Genomic DNA, 24,752 nt, shown 5'->3' on the forward strand with positions numbered 1-24,752 from the left:
CTGCTTATGCCAGCCTTTCCCCAGCAACTCAAGACAAACGTAGCAGTAAATATGAGCTCCAACCCAAGACCTCAGAAAGTGTGTGAACTGTTTTACATGCAATGAATACAGATATCATTTCTAGCTATGCACTGTAGCCCGGGATTGCAGCTCTCAGGCTGTGCAATTGTGTCATCTAAATCAAAGCTCAGAGATGGAGCCAGCTGACAGCCATGGGATGGAGTCAGCAGCAAACCCTAGTGCCCGACCTGGCAGCCTTCCTTCTCTTCTTCCTTCTCTTACCTTCTCGTTCTTCTCAATGACCACAGATGAATTGCAAAATTCGTCCCTTTCCAATAATATTTAGATTTGCTAAGAAACAGATAAGAGATTGTACCTATAAAGCAATAGACTAAGCACCTCAATTTTTTCCATAAAACTTCATTCTTATTGGCAATAAAGAAGCATTTGGGGTCCATATTCTTCCTAATTTGATAGATGTTTGGAAAAGTAGGTATTTTTGTAACTCCCTAAGTGAGATTTAATTTCAATACGTACCTACTAATTTAAATGCAAAAAAGCTAAATTGAAAAGAGGCATCATATAAAATGCACAGGGGATCAATACACAGACAGATAGTCAGAACATCTGCTTATAAAAATGTCTGTGTATTCTCTGTTTTATTCAAAGTGCATCATGTTACCTCAGTAATTTTTCTTTGAGAAGGATGTAATTAAACTTGCCCAGATGGACTTGAGAGTTAAACAGAGAAAAAAATATAACGTACCTAATGATCTCCATGTAAAAAAAAAAAAAAAAAAAAAAAAAAAAAGAGAGAATTGCATTGATATTGTCCCTAACTTTATAATTTGTGAAATTATGGCCTAGATCAGAGTCAGGTCACATCTAGCGAGGGCTTCGCTGCTGACAGATCAGGAGCACAAAATGGGTACAGACCCCTTGTGAGGTTGAGACCAATCTTCTGCAATCACAGAAAAACTTGTCATATAATCCCTAAACAAGAATATATTACACATAATCACATACATTTTCTAACCTTCCCTCTACAGCAACGCACAGCTGAGTGATATTGTAGAATCCCATTTGGTGTCTAAAAGAGTTCTGGTTTCAATTTAAATTAATTGTTGCTCACTTCAGATTTAATTGTTCTTATCCCAATGCCCTCTTAGCTCTTCCACTCTCTCCTCTATTTTCCTAGTTTAAATGAACCTTTTTTCATCTCCAGCTCTCCAGATTGATGTAGCAGTTCCTTGTCATGGCTTGAACACCTCCCTACCACAGCCAGGACTGCACACAGTACCCCATCCAAGACAGCATCAAGGTGTGAGCTTTTCCCCATTTCTGCTGGACATCCTTCCCTGAAGTATGCTAGGACCCTGTTTCCTTTTCGACAGCCACATCACCTTGCTGGATCCAGGTCACGTGATGGCTACTGGCAGGAGTAAATTACACTCAATTTTATTAAAAATATAATTCAGTCAAAGGAATTCCCAAAAGCCACTCATGAAACTGTTGTTCATCATATTGACGTACTGAAAAACACAATCAGTCTTGCTGGGCTCATGGCCCCGGTGCACTGCAGCAATCACAGCTTCTGCTGTGGTGGTGGGTGCCCAGAGTTTTGTGAAGACCAGTGCACTCACAGCACTAATCTCCAGTAATACATTTGCTCGGGTGGAAAGAATATACGATAAATGCCAGTAAGTATTTAACCTTCAGTAGAAAACCCATGCTCACAGCTAGCACGCAAGGCTCTGCGTGCCTTCGTTCTAAACCGTTTGAAAGTACAGGAGCTTTAAGTGAGCAACAAACCTCAAATAATTCCGAAAAAAAATACATTGAAGTATTAAGTATACGTATCAGATCTCATCTGTATAAACCTTTTCCCATGAACTTCAGTGACATCTTACTGAGAGCCATGAAGCCAAGGGCTATGTCACAGTGGAGAAGCGATGATATTAATAGGAGCCATTCAGTGCTTTATCTATTCCAAGTGCTGTGCAAACAGTAATTAGGCAGCCGGGTACAGAAACGCAAAGTGTTGCAGAACTGACCAAAATATAAATTAATTAATTATAGAACTGCAACAGATTAATCACTTTCTAGCTACCCACTAACATCAAAGCACTAGTCATGGGAACTACAGAGCACCAGAAAAAAAAAAAAAAGCTGAACAAATTGAATTGCTGCATCATTTACAGAAGACCGTCATTTAACATGTACTACTCTTCTTGGTTTAATTATTTATATTCAGACACGAAATTAGTAGAATTTCTTTTGTACATAACCTACATCTGTTTGGATAGAAGCTTGCATTTAAATTGGCCTGTGAATATTCATCTTTGTATGAATTTCGAATTTGTAACAGAGCTGGATGCCCAGATCTCATTGGAATTCAATGGGAGATGGGAAAGAAATGTCCACATTTCTTGAAAAATCACCCTTCGTTTGATGTAGACTGCCATTACTGATTACGTTATTTTATGCTTCCTATTCATGTAGCAAATGTTCAGTGTTTAAACTAACTAAGGCCTTGTGTTATTCTGAAATTTCAGTCTAAAAATACAGTACTTTGTCAGTAAGACACCATGTGAATATGCAATATACAGTAAGTTTTCTTATACACACATTTGCTCATTAAATCCAGTTCTTTTCACAAGCTGCATTGATGTAAATTACCGTCATTTTTGTGTAACAGTGGAACACACTTTAATATATATATATAATTTTTTCCCAAGGAATTACATAACCATGCTCTAAATATTCTGTCCTGGACCACTGCTGAGCTATTTGGCTATGCTGTACCAGAATCTGACAGAAGAAGGAATGACAGGACAGGCATTTATGAGAATATTTTCCTATTAAAATACAGCTCTGAAAAAGCACATTGAAATTAAGCTCTGCAGAAATGTTTTTGTCTTCCCAACTTTTGCTCTCTTGTGCATATTTCTAGATTAGAAAATGGTATTTTCCAGTTAATAATAGGTGAAACAATGCTTTTGTTTTGCTCCAGTGAAAAATATGATAGAATTTGATATTGAAAAACATTACACTGTGCCTGGATCTGTAGAATGAAGCTGGGTGTTGCTGGGCCATCCCAACAATGTCTGAGAGCCAGCCAGGAGCCCATAGCAAACGCTGTTATATCTAATTCTGGATACCCGGACAGTGGTGAAACTCCAGCTTTTCACGTAACAGAGCGTAGCACAGAAATTTCAGAGTGACCCATAAACTGCCCTGGGGACGATGCAGAAATTTGTCCATGTTCAGAATCAGCATCCATTTCCCATCGAGCTGCCAGCCCTACCCACACAGCAAAACCAAGGCTTCCACAGCATGAAGCCATGCTAGCAAGTACACTGTTTTCTTATGCATTCAAATAAATAAAACAAACACTCCATCCTGTATTTTGGCTTTCTGAAGCCACTTCCATGGGCCTGATCGGAGCAGACAGAGCTGCCGCAGCACTTTCCCTTTGACAAAACAAACTTGTGGAAACAGAAGCACCATTACAGAGCTGCAGGGTGAATTTGTTTGTTGAAGCTATTGTTTTTATATGGTGCTTGCTAAGGAGAAAGGAGGGCCAGCCTTGCTTGTGCTGAGCAGAGATCTTTGTGTTTAAAGGGCAAGAACAAACACAAGGGCAGAAACCAGAGCCTGTGAGGCTGGGGGCAGGACAGAAGCCAGAACAGCAAAGCAAAAGCACTGCTGAAGGGCTGCCAGGCTCCTCCTCCATCCTCTGCCAAAGCCTGTATGGATCTTCAGAGGTTAAATGACATTATAAAATATGCATATGCACACTCGCACGGGTAATGTGACTAGGACTGCAGCTCATTAACATGCAAATAAGACTTCAACAGTGAAACTCATTGCCACAGGAAGGTAATGAGGCAAAGAATTGCGTAAAAGTCACGCAAACACTGGAAGGCTCCATTTGGGCCTGCGCGGCTTATCCCAGCCACCCCACTACAGGCCGTGGGCACCACCATGCTGCTCCTCACGTCCTGTCCTGCCTCTCGGCCCACCCTCTGAACTTCAAAACTATCACCATCACACCTGATACTTAAGGAGTTTGACAGCCCTAACAAATCTGTGTTGTCTGGGACCAAAGGAATAATTTGCAGTTGCTGCTTTCCAAAGCTGACACCTGAGGAAAAGAAACCTGGAAAGAAAACCAGGAACCCTGGTTTATACATCAGCTATCAAGTCAAAGCAAGCGTGTTAGTTTTTATCAATACACCTCCAAACAATCTAGAAAATTACCCAGAAGGACACAATCCCCAGTTGGGTGGTGGATGGAAGGGGGCATTAAGGTCAGAAAGACCTTTAGCAATGCTGCCGCCTCTCCAAGTGCCAGATAGCTCCCAAAATTATGAGATTTGCACTTCTCCGCAGCTGGTTTAAGCTATGTCCTGGGATTGATCTAGCTTTCTTATCTTAGCACGTTATCCTGCATTGAATAACTAACATCTGAACCCCCAGCATGTAAAATCAATAGTAGCATCCCTCAGAGTGCAGGAGCTCCAGCAGCTAGTAGCTGGTAGCTCCACAGCACGTTTAGATACTCTGTGCCACAGATCTGACAGCTGTTTAATGACGTAGAAGAGAAGGGGTTGGAAGTTCTCATGCCATTTCCAGGGAACAGATGTTAATTTTGGAAACACGCAGAAAGCCCAAGTGGCTGCTGGAGCCTTGCAGCAGTCCCCGATGTCCCTTACATCCATGGGGAGTTTGGACAGCACAAGGCATGAAAAGACCATCCTGAAACAACATTCACCTACTCTGGAACATCACAACAAGGTCTGTGGGCAAATCGGAAGCTTTGTAAGAAAAAAAAAAAGCAAAAAACAAAAACAGATGTAAAAGATGAAGACAAACCCCTGAACACATTCTGCTGAAACTTTCATTTTGCTGACCTTAGACTTTATGTGATGGATGCCTTAAATATGGAAGTCACAGTACAAAACTATTCTGCATGCTTTTGTTTTTCCAAAATTTTGTGTATTTGCTTATAATAAAGGAGTCTATTTTCTTTACTCCTGCAGCATAACTTCTAGAGGGTTACAGTTCCCGACACAGGGATGGCACTGCACTGCAGAATCTCTTTGCATCCAATTTTCTGCCAGCTCAGAAACTGTCATAGCACATTTAGGAAGACTTGGAACCAAATTTCAAAAATAGGGACCAATAAGTACCGGAATAAAAGTGGCTTAGTGTTCAGTAGAGCTAAGCAGAAGAAAGTAAACACTATTTAAGCAGTCTGTTATTACCTAATGCTTTAAAAGTACCCTGACAACGTACACACATAAAATAGAAGAAAGCACAAGTTACTAAACAAAATTGAGCACCAAGCAACAGATAAATTAGAGCAATCAAGAACACCAAGGTGACAAACAGCAATTAAAATCTAACAGCCCCCACCCAGAACAAAACACATGTTAGTGAACCATGCTGACTGCACAGTTTGCAGGAGCAGAGGCACCTGCTTGGTGCAAGCTTTTCTGGCCCTTCGTAAATCTGAAGGGTCTTCAAGAACTGTTTTGGCTCCACGAAAATGGTATACTCAGAAATTTCATTTGGCTCAAAACAGTGCAACTCTCATGGAAAAAAAAAAAAGTTAAATAAGGACAGTTACAGAAGATGGTTTTATTACTGAAATATGTTATTCTAATTATTTGTTAAATGGAGCAGGGTCTTAGCTATAACACTCCTCATAACACCGTTTTAATGGGATTTAAAGCTATATTCCACGTAGGTTTAATTGAGCATTGAAACACTTAGCACTGAGCATGGGAAAACAACGTTTGTCAACAGCAACTCAGAACAGAAGATGGGCAGAACAGAGCTCTGAAACACGGAGCTTTTGCTGTGCCAATACCAATCAGCAGGAGAAAGAGCTTGCTAAGAGCATCAGTGTGATCTGTGCAGCAACCGTTGGTAATACCAAACATGGAGCAAGGGCTTATTTTGCTGTTTTATCAGTAGCTTATAAAATGCAGTGCGCTTTTGCCTCGATGGCAAATACAGCAGCATTCTTGAAGAAGTTTTAAAATGACACTTTACCTGCAAGGCACACCATGAACGATTGCAGCACGAGCAGCTCCCATAGCAACCTCATCTTTAGCTTCCCAGGTCAGAGGAGACGAATTCAGGAACTGCAGGAGAGAATGGGGCCTCAGAAATTTTAGGCAACCTTTATTCTGTAAAAGAGAAAAAAGAGATTACAAGGAGATTTAGGATCGCTGCTCCTTCCATTTGTTGAAGGCTTGCCTATTTTTTTTTTTTCCTCCAGAGAAATCTCATCTTAAGACCAAAAGAAAGTTTTTAAAACATTAAATTTAAATAATTCTGAGAAGTAGTAAGACTAGAGACTACACTGATCTCAAGAAGAGGAGATGATTGTCAGGAGAGATGCACAGAACTTACAGACGAAAAAAAAATCTGCAAAAGCAAGGCTCTAGGTACACTGGGCACCAGCTCAGGATGATGATGTAGCCCCAGATCTGCATCTTCCACCAGGCTGTGGTGAAATTTCTGCAGTTTCTCCATTTTCTCAACTGCAGACTTGCTCAGTGCCTCTCCAGGGTAATCTTACATGTAATTCATTAACTCTGTAAACTACAGTTAAGAAAAAAGCCATGAAAATTACTCTTGCTTCTCTCAACAAAAGCCCTCTGTGGGTGAAAGATCACCTCTGCAAGGCAGTGCTCGCTAGGAAGAGTTCTCACCCTGTTCAGGAGAGGGGGATGTGTTTCCCTTCTCCCTCCCGTTCTCATTGACCTGAAAATCTTAATTAAGAAAAAAATAAATAAATAAAACAACCTTCCAAACATCTCCATGTGAAAAAAAAAATCTTTTGCCTGCACTCTCTATTACAATTTGTACATAGTTAAAATTTCGGAGCGGGCAATCTGAAGACACTCTGCGTATCACGGCAGTACCTCCCCCTCACCGCCAGTGAAATCCCAGGTTAAAAAAATGCCCTGTCATGGAAAAAAACTTTTCCAGCATAGGAATTTAAATATTAAAAAATAAATATATCAAGTCAGACACACATTGTTATAATTTATTCATATCACTGAGGGCTGGAAGTTAAGAGGCCTTCATGCTTATAAGACAAACTGCATGACTAATAGCATGTGAAGGGCCATCATTAGAGGTCTCCGCTTGCTTTTGTGAGGTAAAATTGATAGGATTCTTCTAATAAAGTCAGGTTCGATGCACTGAGAAGACTAAGAATCTATCTTCTGATCTGAAGACGCAATTTTGAAGGGGGTAGAGATTAATTGAATATATTTATCTGTTCTCATGCAGACTGATTAGGCTAGCTGGGGTTAGCAGGAAGGCCTAATCAATGGAAACTAATAACACCTTAAGTGAGTGATTAGAGCATTAATTATTAATTTTTGTAGGAAAATGTCATCATAGACCTTTATATTGATTTACAAAGTTAAACAGTTACTCTGTGTTTGTAGTGATCTCGAGAAACGTATTTGTTTGCACTGCGGAGCCTGCACACGCGGACAAGCACTGGCTTTCCTCTCCACACCAAATTCCGTCGGATATAATCGTACTCAGAGATTTCTGCCAAAGACAAGGAGCTCTCACTTTTACACTGGTTTAAGTGAGGCGGGAGATAAATCCTATATTCACCAACAGCTGCTGAAATTCTTTCATGCTCTTGTTTCCCCACGTATTAGTGCCATCAATAAGCCCATCGTGTCACTTATAAGGCCCCTCTTCATTACACTGCTGTGCAATGCTTTACGGTTTCTCTCCTCACTGCAATAAGCTACGTGGGACTGAAACAGAACAATCATTTACAGCCACTGATACCTAATTAAAAACACAAGAGGTATGGCACTTATCAACTTAACCTACTGCCAGGAACCCAGAGCAAGTGGCCACAGACGTACCCGCGAGCTGCTGGCCTGCAGGAGGGCTGCAGCACCCCCTCCGCCCTGGGGGTTAATAGCAGCAGCACCAAGCTTCCCGCCTGCAAACACTGCCAGTGGGGGAAAAAAAAAAAAAGGCATTATATCTGCCTGTTGGTTAAAATACTTGCAATACAAAGCCCTGGATCCACCCAAAGTCAAGCAAAGTGCCCCTGTTTATTCCATGGGCTGTGAGGATGGAGATGAGGAACCACTCTTCAGGGAGGCCTGCAGAGATGGCAGTCCTTTTTGCAGTTTCCTAACACTCCTTTCTCAGTGGGATAGGGAATAAAATACACAAGCCAACTATTTTTCCACAGATGCAATAAAATTCTCAGTCTCCAACTCATTTCTCTCCCCTACTGCAACTTCTTTTACCATAGCTTGCCGTGACCCACCAGCCCTTCGGGAGAAGGCAGGGATATTCTGCTTACAATTTTTCTACTTACAGCTTTTTCATTTTTTCTTCTTCTTCTACTCAGGAAATCATGCTTCTCTAAGCATTTTAAAAACTAATACAAGACATTTCAAATTTATTAATGTAAATTAGTTGTTAGCTTATAAGGGCATTAAAACCAGCAGGCTCTTTCTTTCCTCCCATGATGATTTCACACAGTCATTGGGCCATCCTTTCAGCCAAAAATAAAAGTTTTGCTAAAAATACACATTTTTAGTACTCAGAAGAGTTAATAAACAAGTCCAATGAAAAACCTGTAAGTCTTCCTTATCACTCAGTTATTCAATACATACTCCACAGAACCAGCAAGTATCAGAGGGTCATGGATGCCCTTTGAAGCAAAAAAAAAAATCAGATATCTGAAGGGAAACAAATGCCTCTGATAGTAACAAATTGCCTGTCCACAGCAGCCATTGGCATCTCCATCAGCGTTAATGGCTGTAAGTGCGTGGAGTTTCCAAATTATATAGCCCGTAACAATTAGAATACATTCCTAGAAGAGACTCTAGCATATTTAATTTTCTAAATATATGGAATAATACCACATCCTGTGGTCATTCCCAGGACTGCTACTACTGGATTACTGAGGCTGCAGGAGCACCAGTTCCCCAGAGCTAGGAGCAGCCTGCCAAGAGCAGCACTGGAAACCAGCACGGAGCCCTGCTTCTGCCCAGCATCCCCCAGCAAGAGCCCTGGCTTTTACCGATACTTCTTATAACACACACACGTAGCACGCCATGGAAAGTTTCCTGAAGAGAAACGATGCCTGTCTTATCATAAAAAATAGTGAAAAGGAAATTAGATGATTACCATTACAAATATTTTCCTAGGGTTAAAACATGGTGGTATTCAAGATGCTGTTGCATTTTCGTCTCCCATGATAGTTCCTTATTTCACATGTGAATGACTCCAATCTCAAAAATGTTTTCCTGTAAACATAGCTGCTATTCATATCAGTAGGTCCATTGTTCAGAGCTGTGTAAAAATTGTTGAAACACGTTGATTTTATTTTTTTTTTATGGCAACGACTTCAGGAAAGGCAACATTTGTGCATGAGCAAAAGATATATAATTGAACAGATCCTTCCCATTTCTAAATGTTTTCTGACTATAAAATCTCAGGGGGCTTTGCTCTGCTTCTAAAGTGCCTGGAATGGGTCTGAAAACTAGCAAAGTTTAATATTTCATTTCCAGAAGAGAGTGTGCATAGTTTCAGCCCCATTCAAGTTATTTTTTAAAAAGATGAAAATGAGATAGCAGTGCTGCAGTTTGGAAGTGCATCCCATTAGAAAATGTAACGCCAATGCACACATGCAGACGTTTTTTTAACTTTACTTTTGACAATGCATCCACTGCAAGTTCTTTTGAAAGGCATCTTTGTTTGTAATTGGTTTTTGACAAAGAAAGTTGACTCTAAGGGCTCTGAGTGTAACTGGGAGAGGAAAAACAGATGTGCACAGTGGGAATATTTGTTGTTAACTTCTCTGAGTGGATTTGGATTCTTAATGATTAGCACTTTTGAAAAAAATAAAATAGGAAAAAAATGGCTAAGGTATACTGATGCATTCAACATGTGAAAAATGCCCTTTTGGCTGGAACTCCCTTTTCTCAATCTTTTGTAGCCTTTAGTAGGAGCATAAGAGTCCAGTTTGGACCAAACGAACTCCCAGAATGATCCGAAGGAAAATTTTCAAAACATCTCAGTCCCCTAAGCATTGCAGCAGCAGCAAGTCTTAGCAATCATCTCACGTTTTCCTTCTGCACACCGGTGTGCTACACAGTGCCAATCCTGCTAAACTCCAAAATAAATCACTGTTAATGAAGCATGCTGCACATACAGACAGCAACAGGCATCTTTTAATCACCTAAACAAAGAAGAGCTAGAGGTAAGCACAAACCACTCTGAGCACGAGTGCAGGAGCTGTCAAGGAGGTACAGCAGTGCCTGCCCCATGAGTCAGAGTGCAGAAACTTCCAAAGGATTACTTTTTATTTTTATTTTTTAACTGAAGCATAGCATTGTAAAAATAACCTTGAGACTTGGGTGCAAAAGAGAGAGCAGAGCTATGGGTTGCCCTGACGGCTGTGGTGACAGACACAGCCTGGGGCCATGTAGCTTCCCGGCAGCACCAAGTGTTGGAGTGCCCAAGCAGATGGGCACACGTCAGATGTGTGCAAGAGTACCCACACTGAATGCATATTGCTGGTCAAGTCTAGAGGGACTAGTCTCAGCAAGACCCAAGTACAAAGGCTGAACATAAAATCAAATTTATCTTGTCTACACCAAAAAAGCAAGCAAGCAAACAAACAAAAAAACAAAGTAGAAAATAAGTCCTAGAAAGCTGAGATTGAAATAAATAAAAACCTCACCAACCAACCCTTCCCACTAAGATAAAAGTGCCTTCTTCTAATAAAAACATACAATACCTCTGTCTGCTAAAGATGTGTGTGTTTGGTGCTTTCCATGGCATATGAACAGATCTAAAATTGATGTGTGAACCTACACCAAAATGCTCTTTTCCATTTCTTTCTCTCCAAACCCACTTTCCAAAAGTTTATTGACTTCACAGACCCAGCAGTGCAGGAGAATACGGCTTTTTTTTGACAATTCTTCATTTAAGCAGACAGAATTATCTGCTTATTTTTAAAAGCAGACACGTACACGGACCCCCAGCATGCAAGTCCACGTGTGCTTTGAGCTCATCCTCACAGTCCTATTTTCAGCACAGGTGTTTCATCTATTTAATCACCAGAAATTTTGAGTTTAGAGTTCACTGGAGTTACTGAAGGGCACGTATAACTGAGAAGTCATAGCTGGAGGGTAATTACTGGAAGTTCATTTTCACAGTGTGTCTGTCCTTGGTTTCATGTTTTCCAGCATTTTTGCTAATAGCAAGGATGGAAAATGTGTGCTTATTCGGCCTGCTGGTGCCACGAAGATGAAGCAGATACCTGTGAGGATGTGAGTGCAATTCAGGATCATCTTGACAAATTGGACAAATTGTAGACTGAGACAGAAGGATGAAGTCGGGTAAGAGACAAGTGCTGTGTACTGCGGTGAGCAGGATGCTGCGTCAAATAGCACAAACATGCCGGGGGGTAAGCAGCAAGGTGATGGCTCTGCACAGACCCATCCATGGCTGAATACCTCTGAACGATGCCACGTGGCTGTGAAAGCAGCAGAAACCCTGCCTGGGATGCACAAACCAGGTGTGCAGGTCTTCCTCATGTACAGCTCCCTGCGAGGTAGGAAACCTCCAGCACTGGCAGGTCTCAGAGGCAGAACTGCCCCCGGGTTTGGTGCTGCCTGGCAAGGAAAGTTTGCCCCAAGCAGAAGCATCCAAAGGAGAATGCCACAGAGGCATGAAGGTCTGCAAAACACATCCTGCAAATAGGAAGCAAATGGGGCTGCTTAGCATGAAACATATTGAAGAGAAAAATGCCAATGGTACTAAAATCTGTAGAAGACTGCTGGAAATAGAATAAAATAATTTGCTCTTGTGCAAGGTGGATGCAAAAATAATCAATATGCACACGGGATTAAGGTTTAGATTTTAAGAATTCTGGTAATGTTAAGGCCAGCTCAAGCACAGCAATGGGCTGAGTAGGGTGCAGAATGTCCATTGCGGATGTTCCTTAACAATTTGTAAGATAAATTTATGAACAATGCAGATCTTGAGGACAGACAGAGTACATATTTTGCCTTCAGGGACACCAGTATCTGGAAGGGGAAGGGGGAGAATTCCTGTCCCCGTGCTGCCGGCTGCACGGTGAGTGAGCTCCACAACCAACAGCAATCGGCAGCAGAGGGGCCCCGAGCCTCTGAGTGCTCCAAGTCACTGTTGGGAGACGGCACAGGCTCGCTTTAACAGATGCAGCCAGTGACCTACAAAATTGAGTGTCCCAAAATAGAAGGCGCCTTAAAGATGTGTCTGCAAAAGCCCAAATCTTCACAGTAAGACTGTGTAAGACTTTTTTTTTTTTCTTCATGCACACATCCCTGATTTTTTTCAGCACTCAGGACACCGTCCTTTTCTGCTGTGGGAGCTGTTGTTATGAGTCCTGAGATTAATGTTGGCCTTCCAAAAGCGGCCCTTTTGCATCTACAAAAGAAAAGGGAATTCAAAAGGACGTCTGGGGGAGATGAAGGGTAGCAGGAGCGTGCCAGTGGCATCTCACAGCGAGCTCTCCTCGAGTCACAGCACGTCTGTCAGATCCTGATCCATCTCAAGCTTCTTTGCTGAAATTATCCCTTCTGGAGTTGTGCTTATACACAATTCATATATTATGAAATATATATAGGCGCATTGTGCCTGGTAAAACAAATGACACACACACCATGTTTCTGAGACGTTCTTATGATGAATGGGAATGCAACGCTTCAAAAAATTAATTATCTAAAAAAAAAAAGAATGAGAAGAGCAATGTCACTTGTTACATTTTGTTTCTTCCTTTGGGCATTCATTCCCACTCACGCGATAGAGATTTCATTTCACTCTATCACGGAAGCTACAGCACCTCACCAGATGCAAGTTCCCAACTCACTCCTGTCGTTTGTATCTGTCAGGCTCGTCGGGGCACACTGTGCCTGAGCCTTCAGCTCCCAGGTAGGCGCCTGCCAAAGCTCAGCTGTCACCTGGGGAGGGTGACAAGACGCAGGGAAGCGGTACAGTTACACAAACACCTGCCAGACCTAGCCAGGCCACTCATAGCTGCTCGTACACGGCAATCGGATTACATCAACCGGACTTGGACAGTAAACGTAGTGCTAACCATGTTAGCAAAGATCGCTGAAGAAATAACTCAGTAATCGGCCACTGAAGCAAAGCGTGACCTCTAGCATTTAAATACAGCTTCTGCTGCCTTGTCAGGGCATCAGTACTCCTCAGCTCCTGCTGATGCTGTATCCTCACGGAGCTGCCAGGCGTGAGGCAGGGGGAAGCCCTCCCCGCTCACACAGCAGAAGGTGCAGAGAGACACCCATCACTGCCACCACCCCTTTCCCACCAGCTACCTTACAAACTCTTAGAAGCTATATGCCTCCTTCCATCCTTATGTAGAGGTGCATACACAGCTTGTATATTATTTAGGAACTCGGGATTATACTAAAATAGACAAAAATTCAGACACTCTCAACATTTTACTGTGTTGCAGCGTTCCTGTACACCCCTAGCACCAGCAATGTTACAGACGCAATGATCCATGCCCAACGCTGATGTTCCCAGCTGCACAGCACCTCTGTCCCCTGCTGCTCCAGCCAACCAGAGTGCAAATCACCGCTGAAGAAAAAATGACAGTAATTAAAGCCTTTTAATTACTACCTACTAACTACCACACATGATGCTCTTAGAGCCCTCGCTATTTGTCCCTTGCTCCCACACATTGCCCTGTAAAACCTGAATCATTTGTAAGCACAAATCACTTCAAGCTAAGGAGATCTGGGTGACTAAAGGCAAGCCTAAATTAAAGCTATCAGTGTTAATTAGAGGTCACTTTGCATTGTTCTGCCTTTTCTATGGAAGGGATATACCAAAACCACCCACCAGGTGAGTGAACAAGCAGTACTGTTCCTGGACAGTGCCTCACATGGTGAACTTACAGCTCACTGACCCAAAAACCACTCCTGACCTCATGCACGGTGAGATTTTCAATGCAGGATTTGGGAAGTCCAAAAGGAACAGCTACCTTCTGCACCCAAGGAATAAATAATCAGCTCTGCATAGGATGCCAGCTTTATGGATGGAAACGCTTTGGTTTTATACCTCAAAGAGCAGAAGAAATTTGGCTTTGTATTCAGCAAGTCCAGCCCATCTCTCCTGACCACATCAGTAGAAGTGGTACAAATCCCATGACACATTCAGCTTTTGTTGCTGATAGCAGAAGACTGCGGGTGAGAGACCTGAGCCCCACACAGCCCTCTCCAAAGCCCCCACCTGGTCCTTCTGCAGCTTCCAGCAGAGAACAGGGACGCACTGCCCAGCTCTGGGATGTAGCATCACAAAGATACACTGCTAGGCCAAGTGAGGTGTTCACCTCCATCTAACTTTTTATCATAAATTTCCCAAGAGAACAAGGGTTAATTTATTACTACCTCAGCTAGACAGAACATTGCCCCGAAGAAACAGGGCTCAGGGGACTCCGCCTGACAATGAAAAGCTTTTTATCCCTAGGTGACTGCGCCACGGTAATGAATCAAGGCAGTTCACTCTCTGAACAAAGACAGACAAGTAACATTCAAAGTTAAATCCAAGCACATCATTCACTTTTGAATGAGTCCACTTCAAAATAGACTTTATAAGAGAGCATAATCTGGTGTAGAACATAAAAAACAATGTAAAAATATTAAAGATCTTTCTACAACGTTTCTAAAATCAGCATCTCGATGACATCTTATTTTTGACTTCTGGAGCTTGTAGAATAATCTATTTGATTTTAAAAACTAAAAAACCCTATGTCTGTAGGACTTCCATGAGGGGAATCAAGTGCACTGGACACAAACGCGACGAGGCGTGTTTTGCCTGGCGTGCTGCCCACCTGATTGCCTGGGGTGCTTTTTACAATATCAAATCCCAGTGATTTTATTTCCGTGTTTCCAAACGCAGCGCTGGTGCCCCTGCCCTGTGTGTTTGGGCTACTCTCAGCAGTTCCCATCAGCACGTGGCTGCAGCCTATTTTCAGTGCTCAATTTCTCACCATGGTTGCATAAGAAGGCGCAGTTCATGGTGCAAAGCCAAATGCTTGGCTGTTTCTATGAAATTAAGGAACTCATGCAAGGAGGTAATAGAGCAAAATATGGGTAGAGTTCCAACCAGCTGGTACCAGTGCAGTACCCCAGCAGTGAGGCCAGGACCACATGCAGGATGTCCAGGAAAGGCACAGCATCCCTGTTGCATGCCCTGTAGGGCTTTTCTTACTGCAGAAATAAATGGTGGTGTCACCATTTCCTTTGGAAATCTGAAGAGGCTTCTGAGTCAAAACATTGTCTGTGATATTGTGCTATCAAATAGTCTGCTTTTACACCTAAATATGTTTGTTTGAAAATAAAATAACAGCGAATCCCACAAACCAACCAATGAAACATCCAAGAGAAGACAACTGAAGGCTGGAAGGAGCCATCCGCCACAGTGGCACCACTAGCTGGGAGCAGCTCAAGAAGCAGAGATTCAAGAACCATGACTGAGCCCTGGACGACTTGCCATCAGGTAAAGGGAGGGCAGCAGAGCTTGGCCACTGGGCAAACTGACCCTTCCCAGAGCTGGCCCAGGCACTGGCAGCCCCAGCCCAGCCAAGCAACACGAGGCGACTCCGACAACACCTCCGTGTAATCGCCACTTTTCATTGGTACACTCCACAACACAATCCTTTTGCTCTGATTTAATTACTAAACATAAAAGGAAATAAACTTCAGAATGAAAACAACAAAATTGCACTGCATGTAATTTATGGGAGCTATTCTTCAGCTGAATGCCATAAAACCCTGCATGTTTATGATACCCTATTAGAGGGCTGAAAACACGCTTGCATTTGCCTATATTGACTATGCAGATTATGTGATATTACTGCCTTTTTCTGCCTCTGCTATTTTTCATAGAAGCAGTATATTTGCTTAAAGACATCCTTGCACTAAGTATTGGCTGCTGCTAGGAAAAAAAAAAAAAGACTGGCTGCATGCTCCCTCGTAGCCACAGGCTATCAAGCTGGGAAGCGGCGAGCAGCTGGCGGAGGTACACAGAGGAAGGGGGCATTGCACATGGTTTTGTTCTCAATCTGGAATATCAATTACTGAGGAAGCAACCCCACGGCCAGACAAAACAAGAACCATCTCCGCAGCGGATAAGTATGTCAAATGATCTGAGCTGCGTGGCATTTCAGGAATGGCGGGATGGTAGCATGAGGATTTATTGAGATATCACATTAATCCCTTGGTTTTCTTGTCATAAGAAACAGATGAAAGGAAATAAGGTTTGCAAACTTGACTGGAGCATTGATTTATGTATAACGGCTTCAAAACACATGGACAGAAATGCGTGTTCCTGTCATCCTCAGCTTAGGGCTCTGTGCAGCTTTCACTCTGCAGCAGAAGACCTGGGGATTGTGCCTGCCGGCAGCAGGGCTGGCTCCCAGCTCCTCTCCTGAGCTGCTTTCCCTTTCCCCAGTCACCAAACAGCCTTGGAGGAGCTGACCGCAGCTGTGCTCCTCACCCAGGGACAGAACACAGCACCAAGGGGAGGACCCGTGAGAAAAGCAAGGGGCTGGGGGGTGTTGAGGCCAGGTCTCAATGCACCCACAACAGTCCTTGATGCTAAAGACATCTCCAGTGTAGAGATTTTCAAGCTTTTCTCTTTAAGCCATTCCCTGAGCAGCAGATTCTTCCACCTTGCACAGATGGAGTCAGTACGAAAAGCAGGATGAATTCACACCAAATTGAGCCTATTCTCTGAAGAGGTGGCAAGAGTTCATCTCTTGCCAGCTTGCAGATAGTCCCAACTATCTATTGATTTAAATATAAGCCGTATATCCTAGTACTGCAGTCACAACACTCCTTTTTACTGCCTATTAAACCCTCTTTTAATATCTCCTCAAGCACTAATTGTCAACGTTTCAACCTTCATCTATGCCTTATCTTTACGTGCCAACTCTTTTCCAGCCGCAGTCAATATCTTCCGCTTCTTGTTTTGCATAGATGGATCTGTCAACACAGATTTAATACACTCAATATTTGACATAACTTCTTAGGGGTTTCTGGGACAACTTCTCTTAACACATCTTGAATTGAAAATAAATAGTTCAAAAAAAAACAACAAGGAGGAGTATGAAATTAGAAAACTAAGACTGAGAAAGACATGAAAAACATGTCTGAGGAAAAATATCATCTACTTTAGCTTCATAGACTGGGAGTTAGGAATCCATCTTGCTGAAATTGTCATCTTAATCATTTCCCTGAATCACTTCTGAAGGGAGAGACAGATCCCTCAACGCTCAGCCTACTGTTTAAGGCTTTTCCTATTTAACCTTTTCGGAGTATTACCATAATGCCAGGACCATAAGCAGGATAAAAAACAAGGGTAACAGCTCAGGGATGTTCTTTTGGTTTTCCAGCCTTCAACCAGGACTCCTAATGCATGGCTTCAGTTCTGTCCTTCAAGGAGTCCTTCTGGAGAATGACATCTGGCACTGTGTCATAGCCCCTTAGCAAGCCTCAGCAAGGCGAGCAGGCCCTCGCTGACCTGGGGATGTCAATGTGCAAGATGAACAGAAGAGCCACAGCACCAGAGGCGAAACCACCCCTACTGCTGGTGGGAGACATCGAAAGCAACCAGAGCCAGCACAGAGAGGCAGTTTGAACAAGGAGGACAGACCCAGATTTCATTAGGGCTCTCCTCTGCCATACAATTAAAGTGATCTTTGGAATAGCGAGATAAGAATTTAGTGCGCACGATAAAACTTAAACTGTACAATTTCAGTTACAACAGTAGTATGTTAATTTATCTCCTGTTAAGACAGTTAAAACAATGACAAGTGGCTATAACCAGAGAGCAGAAATAGCCCATTTTATGGCCCGACTTACAGATCGTTGCTGTAATAGGAGCCTATTAGCTCCAACGGGCTTTGGATAAAACCACAGTGGAAATAAAAATGGTGCTGGACAAGAAATACTGCAATGTGATAAATACCTGCATCACAGACCTTGCCAGTTACATCAGTTCTATGTATAGGATAACTTGTGAGAAACTACGTTATAAACCTTCACCAAAATTTAACAAGGAGCCCTTAATCATTTTTCTTTAATTAAAGCAGCAGCTAAAGGCACAACCATTACATTTCCCCGTATTTTACAACAACCATATTGCCAAGGGAAACTCTACAAAATACCCAAAGTGAGCTAGAAGTTGCAGATAAAACAGGAGAAAGATAAATATTTCAATCAAAGCAACACTTGTAAGAGAACTCGCTCAATGGCACGACGTGAGCCAGACACCGGGCGGCAGGAGATAAGCCAAGATATGGCTCAGGCTCACGGAGATGTTATAAGCAATGCACATATGCTGATTTTAGCCTCCACAGTGGAAGGATGAGTGCAAGAAAGCTGTAGTTTCCCCGAAAATATGAGACAGAAGGCAAAGTACCAGAGCTGCTAGTTACAAACACAGCAGGAAAAATCCGATTTCTTTTTTTTAATCACTATGCATGAGAAAAATCAGAGTAAAGGCACAGCAGGCACTGCTATTGAGTGCTAATCACAAGACTGAATTGCTTTGAGTTTGGAGATATAAAAATATTTAATTTCAGCCTATAAAGTTACTATTTTTAAATGTCCCTCGGTTTATCTGTCTGTGCCTTCTGTCTGCTCACTTCTGCAGAACTTCTCAAGCCAAGCACTCCTCAGACTTTTAAAGCTTGTAAGAATATTAAACTCCGTACAAAGAGCAATTAATATTACTGAGCTCTGCCTGCTTGTAAGCTCAAATGGGAAATTACTGCTGTTTATGATGATGAACTTGACTGTGGGTTGTTTCCATGTCTTCATTCACAGAAACATTCAGCTAAGAAGTTCAGAAAAAAACGATTAAAAAAATCCACATAGAGGATAATTTCAATGAGGATATTTAAGAATTCACGCAACTCCTGACCTACAGTTTAAATTTGTCACAAAGACTACGACCAGGAAATTTTTCTCCCACATGGAAACGGCACTGATGTTTTGCACTGTGACAAGGAGTGCGCTGGCTCCAAGTGGGGACCGAAGTGTGACGCTGCCCGCAGTGCCGCTCGCCACCAGCACTCACTGCTACAGAGTGCATGTACCAGATAGGGAAAGGAACTGAATTCATGGTGGCGTTAAATATTTATGTATACTTGCACAGGGGAGAAGTGGCTAACCTAAAATGCTGACCTTCCAATCAGTGCAGAAGTATTTAAATATACTCAAACAACAACAAAACCAGCAGCTGGCATGCTCTTATATAATAGAAGAGCCAGGTCTGTCTCCTAAGCTCACATCATTAAACAGCATTAATGTGTGCTCATTAACAACTCTAGCAAGCTAAATTCCCTGACAGAGTACTCCATCCTTGCAGGAAGGAATCACGTCACAGCTGGGACAGGCCTGCATGAGCCATGCAAGTTATTGCGACACTTCTCCCTCTAGTGTCTTCCTTTGGCCTACATTTCTGTGGAATGAATTTAAATATGATAAATGATAAGAATTTCACCCTTGGCTGGGAATTCAAATTATCATATTGATTAGCTTTGCCACATATAACAGAAAATATTCACAAAATTGGCAGGCTTTAAAGAATAAAAGTTGTCACCTTGCAGGTGCAGAACAGCAAGGCAGGACAGAGCTAACAGAGTGGCAAAAACAACTTTCTTCTGAACCAAGAAAGAAAATCCCAACCTCAGATTATTTTACTGCAATATTTTGAGTATTGACCCATTTCCTGTGTGAAACGTGCCCTCAAATCTCATAGACAAAAAGTCAATTCCGCTGATTTCATTTTCTGAACCACGAGTGCATTTGTTAGGGACAAATTTTATTAGAGAGGAATCTCTAAGCAGCCTGGGAACAGGATGTGCACAAGCAGGGAGAATTCAGAATGGCTAAATATTTTGTGGGATGTAAAGAACATTCGCTATGTACAATATAACTGAACTCAAAAACCACTTGATTTTCCCCATCTGATAGGCACTGGCATCATACAGGCATAGTGGGGAAAAACAGGTGTCTTTCCCACAGCCGTCACTTGCACCAAAAAAATGTGCAAGGCTGCGAAAGAAAAATAAGCCTTTACTTGGGGGATATCCTCCTAGCAGCACCCAGTCAGCTCCCAAAAAACACGGTGCCAAGGAGAATATAGGTTCTGTTCCAGACAGAACGTCTGTGTGGCAGCAACTTGAACACTAAAATTTTGTGTTTTCACCATGAAGCAGGGTGTAGTTTTTTTTGTAACCCCTCCAGTAAGTCTAAGGGTGTACTGCAGCCTGAGGACAGAGTGATAATAGACTAGATGGCTTCTAAACACATCAACATTTGGAACTTGAAGCCAGTGGTTATCGGGCTTTTCAGCCATATTTGCTTTACTTCTCATTGAAAGACATTTTTCCTGCTGCCCCCAGGGCTGGAAAATGGAACAGAGGGCATGGGGCTGAACACACAGCAAGGGCAGGACGTGCAGGCTGTGCTCTGCCCCTGAACAGCAACACATAAAATTCCTCACAACCAAAATTTTAGCTGAACAGATTAAATACAAATGGGAAATCTCCTTATTGCCTCTCTCAACCTCAGCCTCCAACAACTTGTTAAACTTAACTGTACAAAACTTTGGAGAAAGGAAATAACTAATATATGTTGCTTACATGATACTGAACTGCTGTAATACACAGAGCACATTAAATTTGACATCCTGGGAAAATGAAAATCTATACTCAGGTGTGCATAACTCAGCAAATTGATGAAAAACTTAATTCACAAAAATTATATCTTTAGCTAAGATGGAATGTAAGAAAATATACCTCAACCTTGAGATTTTAAGACCAAATATTTTTTTCTGTCTCCAACTAAGACAATTTATTTACTTGTCATCCTGTTGATTCATTCCTAAGAAATATCATATGCATATGTGCAGGAAAAGGATTTTTTTTTTTTTTATTTCTAGTACTATAAAAAATGTTTCCAGCTGTCCACGGACTTGGAACAGGGGAGGCAGCGTGTGATGGATTAGTGAACAGAGTGCAGGTGAAATGGTCAAACTTGCATGCCGAAGACAATTTATCAGGAGACTTCTACAGCTCTGCAGCACCTCTCTCTCACACAGCTCTTAGCTGTACACCATTTGTAGTATTTACTTTTTTCAGTATTTTTCACTGCAGTCTACCTCCTCTTTTCAAAACCAAAGGGCTGCTCAAGTTGCTTTTTCTTTCCTGGCTTCTCTCAGTGCTTGCTCACCCCTGCCTGTCCTCTGGGCACTCCCAAGGATCCAGAGTAATGTTTTCACCCATCCCCAGGCAAGATGGATTCTCTGTGCATCAAGAACGGTCAGAGCCAATTAAAAGCAGTAATTAGACAGGGCCAAAATTAATTCATAGCGATTTTGAGAACTTGGCTTAAATGTTATGTGTCATTCTGTGACAAGAACACGTCATTATGCTTATATATAGCTTAACACATGTAATATCTAGGGAACACATTGAAGTAAACAGCAGTTAAGCGGTGCCTAATATCAAGTACAGAGATCAGTCTGTAGATTTCTTGTGGGAGCATTACACTAAACCCTAATATTGATGTAAGGTTAAAAGATATTCTAAATCAATTGATATTTAAGGCTGCATTGCTGTTAGTGTGTCTGGATAATGCAAAAACCTTGTTAACCCTCTTGTATGGATCTTTAACTTGAAAATGTTACCTCAATTTGATACTAGGAGAAGACGTTTAGTATTATCAGCAGTCTTTTAGGCTACTAAGAAACAGCCATATGATATATTTTCATCTCGAATAGCATGGGCTGGAACCCAACACACATAAACTAACCAACTTCTGTTATTTTCAGTGGAATACGTTAACACTGGCAGAGAACCTAACTCTATAGGGAATACAATTGTTTTGGGAAAAACGGGAATAATTTTCTCTATTTCATTACGTTTTGTCTTGATTCTTCATTTAGACCACAAGAGCTCAGCTTTGCCTGGAAAGGTTAACCCTGACATGGCTGTACCATAAAGGAGAAAATACTGTAGCTCAAGGAAAGTAAAGCCACAAGGGAAGGGACAGTTGACGTGGTCTTAGTGGCTATCAGCACAAAAAGGGGCAGATGGTTTGGTTTCATTCCTTCTGCCCTCTCTTATTCCACCCATCCTCTTCCCTGTGATGAGCTGGGGGCAGTGAGGATGCTCACTGCCCTCAGCTGCTCCCTCAGTCACTCTTGCCATGTGTTTGCCCCTGGTACCTTTGATGTCTCCTTGGGGGAACAGCAGCCTACCTGTGGCTCTCGCTGATCCAGAGGGGGCTGGAAGTATGCAGAGCAGGAATGACATTATTGTGCCTCCCCAGTTTTCTTGTAGGGTCCCTATGTATTTGCTATTTTCCCTCCCTGGCTGTGTTTGAGATCTGCAGCACACCCTACTTCCTCTGCTGCTTCATGTGGTGTTTACACTTCCAAGCCTCTTGAAGAGGGTTTAAATTATTTCCTGCTTCTTCAGTCTGGGATGTGGTCACCCGGCTGTCTCTGATGCTTCCACTCCAGTAAATACCATTATGGTTTAATGACCCTCTATCATCCCTCTCTTGAGGGCAGATAGTGAGTCCGCACACACGGAGACAGCTGAAGATACACAGCTTCATCAAATCTCCTCAAATCCATAATTTATACACAGGGAAAATCACCAGCCATCTAACCTGATTAGGTTCTCATGCCCCGCTTGCAAGAGATAGAGATACTTCGGGAACTGTTTATAAAATCAGTGAGAGGTGAACCAGGCACCTGCCTTATAAAGGGAATTGTGTCTGAAACAATCAGATGGGCTTTGGGGTGCTTGGGAATCTCAGAGCTGTGCCTGAATGTCTTTCTGTGGAAGAGCAAACAGGGTGTGGAACCTTTTACTCACTCTGTAACACAAACCTGAGTTTATTAGCTTTTTTTTCTAAATTCAGTATTGAAAAAAATCTCATATGTTTTAGAAACAAATCCTTTGTTTTGAGGATGACGGAACCAAATGCTGAACTTCATAATTTAAGGCCTACAACAAACTCATAATGATGAAGGTATTCATTGGTGAAGCCAGGTCTCCTGTCCTTTTAACTAAGAATAGAAGCTTTGCGTGTAAAGCAGAAACTGCATTGGTCAGGATAAGAAGATGAAACTTTGCATGTTTAAATATATGCACTGCATAGACATTTTAAAAACTCTTGCAGAGTTTTTAAAAGCAATACTGCCTGAACTCCACAGTTCATGAATTGAGTTGAAAATGACATAATAATATTTTTCAACATACAAGGAAATATTATTGCAGCTGAATACAGAATGCTGTAGGTTTGACTTTGTGCTACGCTCTAAAGACAACATCTTGCATGAAAGAGAAAGCCCTGCAATATTCCTAGCTCCAGTGCAAGGCACGTTGCTGATTCTGCACAGCTCAGCAGCTCTCCTGTCGCCTTCCCTCCAATGTCATTTCTAAACGCTCCCAGACAGTTTGTGGGACTTGGCATTAACTGCAACTGCAGTTGCTCCATTTTACTTGAACAAAGAATTCAGAAAACTCTTTGTAGGCTTTATCTGGTCTTTCACACATTAGACCAGTTCTGTCCCACAAACAACTTGCAGGTGACTACACGTCAGATAGTCTCAAGTCAATGTTCCTGATGGAAATCTAAGTTTGTGTATTACCTTCATCCCATATTTCACACTATAACTCATAAAGATGAAAACTGCAGAAAACCAAGTTTTATAACACCTGCTATCACAAATGCAACACCTGACACATCCCCTCAAATTTGGTTATTGACCAGTATCTCATAGTCCAGAAGATCTGAAAGGGAATAGCCTTATCACCACTACAACTAACTAGGAGCCTTGATTAGTATTAACCTTGCATGCAGCAACCAGAGACATTTTGTTAACTACCTGCAACACTGAGACACTGCTTGGGCTCTGATTCCTCAGCTGGGAGCTTGAAGCCCAAGGTGTGGTGCAAAGAAAGGTCTCTCTGCTCAACACATCTACCCGTGTCCAAGCAGTCATTTTTTGTGCACAGAAATGTCTGTTAGGACCCCACTTTTCCCTTACAGCCATAAGGGTAAGTTGCCATGCCAAACCTACTTTGTGTATGTAATTTCATGCCATTTACTGAAAACTAGCAAGCAAATAACTCTACAGAAAAAAAGCAAAGATCAGTCACATCCTAGTACCCTTCTAGGGTGAGCATTGCTACTTACTACAAAACACTTATTTTTTTTTTTGCCTTATGTTGAGATGTTATTAACATGTTTAGGCATCAGCAGTAGCTAAATGCACCTTTTAAATCTCTCATCATGCTATGAACTACTCAAGTTCCATAATCATTCGTACAGTAACTTACCAGTGCATGTGACAGCTGTTCCCAAATTCCTCCCTGTGGTCTTACACTTGATATTTTCCCACGTCCAGCACATCTTCCTTCCTCAGCATGAAGCTGTTTCTCTGTTTCATTTGACCATAGTCCTCTTAGACATCTACTGCCTTATTTACATTTTTTTTTGCAGAACACTTGAATTTCATTCCCCTGATATAGGGTTTCCTTCTGGCAAGCCTTAAATTTGTCTTCTTTAGTCCGTTTGCCAACTGCCTGGGATAGTCAGCTTCTGTAAATACTGCCACGTCCTTTAAAGTCC

At 42.1% G+C, this 24,752-nt stretch overlaps 1 protein-coding gene across 6 annotated transcripts in view; it reads right to left on the reverse strand.

The window, feature by feature from the left end:
• The window catches only part of LOC137862358 (contactin-4), a 295,385-nt gene that overhangs the window by 141,160 nt on the left and 129,473 nt on the right, over positions 1-24,752 (reverse strand). For 5 of the 6 annotated variants that reach the window (XM_068694353.1, XM_068694348.1, XM_068694349.1 and 2 more), the window contains one exon: positions 6,064-6,200. In XM_068694353.1, coding sequence (XP_068550454.1) covers positions 6,064-6,118 — 55 coding nt within the window. In that variant the 5' untranslated portion in view covers positions 6,119-6,200. Of the gene's footprint in view, positions 1-6,063; positions 6,201-6,426; positions 6,528-24,752 lie in introns of those variants that run through there. The other variant, XM_068694352.1, reaches the window with a different exon arrangement.

Source organism: Anas acuta, chromosome 11, assembly GCF_963932015.1.
Source record: "Anas acuta chromosome 11, bAnaAcu1.1, whole genome shotgun sequence".
NCBI classification, from domain to species: Eukaryota; Metazoa; Chordata; class Aves; order Anseriformes; family Anatidae; genus Anas; species Anas acuta.